The sequence below is a fragment of the Ursus maritimus genome, unplaced genomic scaffold (genome assembly GCF_017311325.1).
Source record: "Ursus maritimus isolate PB19 unplaced genomic scaffold, ASM1731132v1 scaffold_13, whole genome shotgun sequence".
NCBI classification, from domain to species: Eukaryota; Metazoa; Chordata; class Mammalia; order Carnivora; family Ursidae; genus Ursus; species Ursus maritimus.
Window position 1 is genome coordinate 20,018,417 of NW_024423675.1, and position 6,900 is coordinate 20,025,316.

General features: G+C 42.4%; 1 protein-coding gene across 1 annotated transcript in view; it reads left to right on the forward strand.

Annotated features, from left to right (window-relative positions):
* The window catches only part of ARMC2 (armadillo repeat containing 2), a 99,674-nt gene extending 93,884 nt beyond the window's left edge, over positions 1-5,790 (forward strand). The window contains exon 18 of the mRNA XM_040627605.1: positions 3,625-5,790. Coding sequence (XP_040483539.1) covers positions 3,625-3,782 — 158 coding nt within the window. The 3' untranslated portion in view covers positions 3,783-5,790. The remainder of the gene's footprint in view (positions 1-3,624) is intronic.
* The last annotated feature ends 1,110 nt before the right edge of the window (positions 5,791-6,900 follow it).

Sequence of the window (6,900 nt, forward strand, 5' to 3'; positions counted from 1 at the left end):
CCTGGCAGGCGCTTCATTCTAGTAGGCCTAGTGCCTGCTCCCCCCTCCCTCAGCCTTCCCTTAGGACCAGGTTGGCCTCTCCTTGTGCTTCCCCAACCACTGAGCCTTTGCGTGTGCCGTACCCTCACCCGCCTAGCCAGGTGCTGCCTATCCCGGCAGACCCTTCTCACATCCCTTCCAAGTCCGCGGTCTAGTCATAGGAAATCTGTACTTCTTAAATAGCAATCACGAACGGTGTAACGTCTCCTGTGTTCTTGATCTGTAACTTTTATCTTGTTTCCCCACTCCAGTTGAGCCACTTTAGGGAAAGGATATTGCCGCCTACGAAGGAGGTCCTTGATAGATGCCTGTGGAGTGGCTAACTTTCTAAATCCCCACGCCAACCCCTGGAAGGGGACTGTGGCATGGATAACAAAAATAAAGCCAGTTGATTAGGGAGCCAAGTAACCAGCACCGTTTGTCAGGGATTTCTCACATGACCAAAGGCCTTCCTTACAGACCCTCAGGACTGGGCCATTTCCTGGTTTCTCCCTCCACAGACCATTACTTCTGACAGGGTTGCAGCTGTGTCTGACCAGTCGGGCAGCAGCAAGCCCTATGGATATGGGGGTGAGAGTGGGCTTGAATTTCCACCCTTTCACAAAGACAGCTAAAAAGCCACTCATTTGGGAAACAGGATGAGCCGTTAAGTCACAGAGCCCCATGCTGAAACATGAGCACTGTTTTTAGAGATGACGACAAGGCAATCGATATAGAAATATAAGTTATTTGAGTTTTTCTTGCTGGGTGACTGAGGCGGGGCGGGGGCGGTGGAAGGAGAAACTGATGGTCCTCTGCATGGTTGGGACATTGGGAGGCTGACTTTCTTTTTGGAAACTGGCTTAAAATGTATGTTGTCTAAAACTTCCCGATGATCGCAGTCACTTCTTACCAACTCATTAGCCGTGTATTTATGTTGAAGTTCTTAAGTGCTGTACCCTGGCGCCCTAGTCTACCCTGAGCTGCTCTCACGGGAGCTGGCAACTGGCGATCAGAGCATGTATTGTGAACGTAAAGTACACAGGTTGTGTTTTGTTCATTATAAGGTATACGCCACTTAGCACCTACGTTACGAGACAAGGGGTAGCGTGGGGCCCGATGTTCAAGTTAAAGGATCACGTTAAAGGGGCACCCGGCTGGCTCAGTCGGTGGAGCATTCAACTCTTGATCTCGGGGTTGTGAGTTCGAGCCCCATATTGGGTGTAGAGATGACTTAAATAAATTTCTAAAAAAAAGAAAGAAAGAAAGAAATTGCATTAACAAGCCCACGCCAAACAGCATGGACTGTGAGGACTGTGCCTTATAATAGGGCAATAATTAAACCCTCAGTAGCTGCCTGGTGCCAGCCGCAAGCTGCAGGATAGCGCAGTGAGGAGGAGAAGCTTTTGCTGATACCGCAGAATACTGAAACTATATTAGAGATGGTGACGTAATGATCACCAAGAAATTTAGTGTTTTGAGTTCCTTACCTCTTTCTATACCTTTTGAATACCTTGCCTTAAGTTCTAGTATTAGAAGTGCGCTCTGCACGAAGAAAGCTTTAGAATGTTTGGTTATCTAAATCTGTGCTCTTCACAGTGTCCAGCATCCTTAAAAAACGAGGTGGCCAAGGAAGAAAATACCAGAATATAGCACATGTAGTAAAGCTAAGTAACTATTGTGAAACAGTGGCTTATACATAAGTTTGTAAGTCTCTGTCCAGTCATGACATATGTAGTTTTTAGGTCACAGTCAAGAGTTTGAAAATCACAGATGTCAATTGTCCTCTGGCGTTCTTGGCAGTAAAGTTCCAAAATGTAATACGGAGCGTCAGAGGGGCACTTTCTTAGGTATTTGCTGTATTGACTTTCAAACCGCAGACTGCTTTTCTCTTACCTGTGGCTATTTGGCCACTTTTGTTATGGTGTCTAACCCGATTTACAAATTAATAGGGTCTGAGTGTGGATTAACTAATCTGAGGCCAAACCTCAAGAAAAGTAATATAGTCTTGACCTTAGATTGAAAAAAGCCCCCAAACACCCAACTCGAGATTTGCTAAACCTACTAAATCCAACCAAAGCCCCGGGGCAGAGGAAACGCCCAGTGCCCGGGGAGCTGTTGGCCCTAAGCCTTTTCGGGGGAAAAAAGGGCATAAAGTAAGAGAATTCATTGTCTAATAGAAGTTTGTGTTCAGAAAACCTAGAAAAGAGTGAGCCAGAAGATGATCTAGCAATCTGAAAGTGCTGTGTCTCTCAGGCTGCTCTTGTCTGGAAGTAGTCCGGTGGGAAGGGCTTGGAGGCACCGAAAGCCACCTGCATTGTCCTCTCAAGGCCCTGGTTAGCGTGTGGGTGGGGAGATCCAGGTTTGCTCACCGGCCTCCGTGGAGCGCCTCGCTGAAGTGTTTGTGTCTGTCCAGAACTTATCTCAGTGCTGCATAGCTGTCCTCTTGGTTGGAGAAGAGGAGGGGAGGGTACAAACGGGGATTCCAGGCCCCCTTATCTTATTCTGAGTGCCGACGCTGACACCAACGGTGCCAAAGTACACAGGGTCAAGGAAAATAGTCAGTGTAGAAAATTCGATGTAAACAGTAATGAAGCATTTTATAATGGGATTTTAATTGGCCCCATGGAAAAAAGTTTGCTAGTTATGTAAGTAGCAATATTTGTGGTCACTTTCGGGCTTAGTGGTTCCCACTTACAAAGTCCGCCTCTGCCACAGACCTCGGAAGTGGCAGAGCCAATCTTCTGACTGGCAGGCCGGTGCATTTTCCTGAAGTCCTTCACATGGGGCGTGAGGCCCAATATAAACAGGTAAAAATGGTGTGGCAGGTTGGCACAGAAACCTCTGTGGCCGTTTATCTTCCTATTTGGATTGGATATACTTATGATGTTTGCAGAACTCAGGGTGCCCTTGGACTAAGAAGCAAATTAAGGTTGTAATTTCACTTTTTTGTTGTTGTTGTAACTAGCGCTTTTTGCATTATACATAGAGTGACTTGGGATTCTAATACTCCTTGGGATTCTCAAAGTCTCCTATTCACTGTTATTGGCAAGAGCATGGGGCATTGCCTTTTCAAAGCAGCACGATGGGGCTACTTTGAAGCCAGCAAAATTGATTTTAAAGTCAAGTTTACGGTGTCAAATTCAACTGTGCTACTTTCCCCCAAAGACTTCCCGATTCCTTTTATATCTGCCAATCGCTAAAGTAATTGACTTTTCTAATGTGCAGATAAGGAAGTAACCATTAATATTTTGTCTCTTCTGAGAAGTTGTGATCTGACTTTGGATGTGGACTTACATAGAAACATTTAGGGATTAGTCGAAATAAGAGCTCATTTCAACCTAGGATTTTTTCTTTTGAGAAGATTATTCTTTTTATTAAGAGATTACGAATATTTTTAAATAAGTCTAGTTTAAAGCACCAAAGACAGTAAAGAACTACTTCTGTAAAAAAAAAAACCATCTTAATCCCCAAAGCATATCCGTGTGTCGTATTGGAATCAGAGATGACCCAGGATGAGTTTAACTTCTGCCAACAAAAATTAAACTTTATCCAATAGGATTGCATTTCCAAATAATTGCTGTAATTTTAATTTTTCCGATACAGATGAAGAGCTAGCCCTGGATGGCAGTTTTGACCAAGACCTAAAAAACTATCACAAACTCCAGTGGGAAACAGAATTCAAGCCTGTGGCACAGCAGCTTCTCAACCGAATTCAGAGTCATCACACCTTCCTGGAACCCCTGCCTATTCCTTCTTTCTAACACGATGCAGTTTACCAACGGGAACAGGAAGTCAGGTCTCCTTCATTCTTAAGCAGTGATAACAGACACGAACATTTGTTTTTCGGTAGTGACAAATATTGAAAGTTCTTCAGATACTGATTTTAGGGAGTAGTCTAAGGATTTTAAAAGAAATAAGCTTCCCCCCCCCCATTAGGTATTATGGAAAAATGAATATAAGTGTACTTTGTGCTACGAGAAATGTAAGATGCAAATATATCCATGATTTTTCTAAGTAAATGACTTTTTCTTCTATTCTCTATTCACTACTTCAATTCTAATCTTAAAGTCCCGATTTAACAATTCTGGGATTGAAGTGTTTGTCCGCTCAGTAGTTAAATGAACTGTGCAATGAAGAAATTGGATTTTTGCATATAGGAAGAGTGGTGGTCAACACTACGAGGAACACACTCCTTCATTAACATCTGCACTGATTCTTGTAACCTCTAATAATAATTTTCTGGTTAGGTACTAGGATTTTTCTGGTTCTCCTATTAAGAGCACGAGTAAGCAGAAACATATAGAAAAGACTACTTTGGACAATCTACTCTTTATTAAATAAGGAAAATAGATGGAAAAAAGAGTATTTTACCTCTTTCTTCTCATTTGAAATAAAATGACTAGACCAGACAGTCCTTCTAATTGTAACTTCCTGTGAGTAGGGAGGTGATACAATGTCCAAAGGGTCTAGGCTTAGCTGTATGGCAAATCTCCGTTTGAATCCTCACTATCTCCTGCTTCAGACGTGGGCAAGCAATTTAATTTCTTTAGCTTCAACTGTAAAATGGGAATATTTTATTATAGTTCAGCTTGGGGGGAACAAAACATTAAATGGGCAAATTGCCTAGCACAGTGTCTGATGTGGTGAGTAGGTGCTCAATAAATGGTAACATTATGATGGTAATTAGCTTATTAGTTTGCCATTCTTTGCAGGGTAAGTTTGGCCTTTGAATAAATGACAAAAGCCAAAGAAACTGAGATTACCATTATCCCATCTTAGCCAAGTGAAGATTTGGAAATAAAAGTAGATGTACTATTCGGCTTGGAGAAAAGCTGTTATCAATGGCTCCTCACCCTTCAAAATGCCAAGAGTAATGGGAAGAAGGCAGGTACCCCAGACTGGATGGCTTTCAGAGACCATTAGAAAATACCTACATTTCCAGGAAGAAATAGACCTTCCTAGGGCCCTTCTAGTCTGGGGCTTGTCTCTGGCGAGGGCTCAGCAAAATCCCCTGGGGACACGCCTATTGTATAGTGTGATGGGCTCATGTCGAAACGATTTAAGGATCTAAGTCTTAAAATTTTTTTTTATCCACAGCAGGCTATATGTTCTACTTCCAGTGAAAAAGATTAAACTATCTCCCCCCAAACAGCCCCCTCAGTATTTATAACTAATCTAACAACTCATGGTAAGAGTACCGCTACCTGTCCTCCGTCATGTAAACGCCTGACCTTCGGCCTGCTATGCAAGCTGGACCTTTTGGACCCATCTATCTTCCCCCCGCCCCTTTGTAAAAGATCTTATTTTTCAAGCGATCTCTACATTGGACGTGAAGCTCGAACTCACAACCGTGGGATCAAGAGTCACATGTTCTACTGACTGAGCCAGCCAGGCACCCCAGCCTTTTTGAAAAAGTGATTAAAAAAAAAAAAAAACCTGTAACATAACATTGACCATACTATTTTGAAGTGTACAGGTCAGTAATGTTAGGTATATTCACATTGCTCTGCAACAGAACTCTAGAACTTTTTCATTTTGTAAAACTTAAACTCTGTATCTGTTAAAAAAAAAAAAAATCCCCATATCCTCTTCCCCGCGCCCCAGCTCCTAGCAACCGCCATTCTACTTTGTTTCTGTGAATTTGATGAGTTCAGATACCTCACGTAAGTGGAATCATACAGTATTTCTCTTTTTGTACTGGCTTATTTCACTCAGCATGATGTCCTCCAGGTTTGTCCATGTTGAAGCATGTGACAGGACGTTCTTCCTTTTTAAAGCTGAATAATATTTCCTTTATGCAGATCCGATATTTTGTTTATGCAGTCGTCTATCAATGGGCATTCGGTTTGCTTCTGCCTCACGGCCATGGTGAATTATCCTGCTTTGAACAGGCTGTGTAAATAGCTCTTTGAAATCCCGCTTTCAGTTCTTTTGGGTATACATCCAGAAGTGGAATTACTGGATCATAGAGTAGTTCTGTTTTTAATTTTGGGGGGAGTATCTGAACTGTTTCTCATTGAGGCTGCACTGTCTTACATTACCACCAACAGTGCACAGAGGTTCGAGTTTCTTCACATCTCTGCCAACACCTGTTAAGTTTTTTATAGTAGCCGTCGTAAGGGGGTGAAGGGGTAGCTCATTGTGATTTCGATTTGCATTTCTCTAATACTTAGTGATGTTGGACGTCTTTTCATATGTGTATTGGCCGTTTGTATATCATCCCTGGATTAATGTCCTTGCAAGTCCTTTGCCCATTCTTTTAGTTGGTCTGTTTGGGTTTTTTGTTGTTGTTAAATTGAAGGAGTTCTTTATGTATTCAGGGTATTAACCCCTTATCAGGCAGGTATACGATCTGCAGATATTTTCTCCCATAGGTTGCCTTTTCACTCTGTTGATTGTGCCCTTTGATGCACAGAAGGTTTTTTGGGTTTTGTTTTAAAGTAATCTCTATGCCCAACATGGGGCTCGAACTCATGACCCTGAGATTAAGAGTTGCATGTTCTAGCAACTGGGCCAATCAGGCACCCCATCGATGCACAGAGTTTTTAAGTTTGTTGTAGTTCTAGGGGTTTTTTTACTTTTGCTTTTGGTGTTATATCCAAAAAATCACTGACACATCCAATGTCCTGAGGCTTTTCCCCTGTTTTCTCCTAGGAATTTTATAGTTTCAGTTCTTACATTTAGGTCTTCAATCCATTTTAGTTAATCTTTGCGTGTGATGTAAGTGAGGGTATTGACTTCGTTCCTTTGCACGTGGATGTCTACTTTTCCCAGCATCATTTGTTGAAGTGCCGTCACTTCCTCATTGAACATTCCTGGCACCCTTGTCCATCATTTGGCTGTATGCGTGAAGGTTTGTTTCTGGGCTTCTGTTCTATT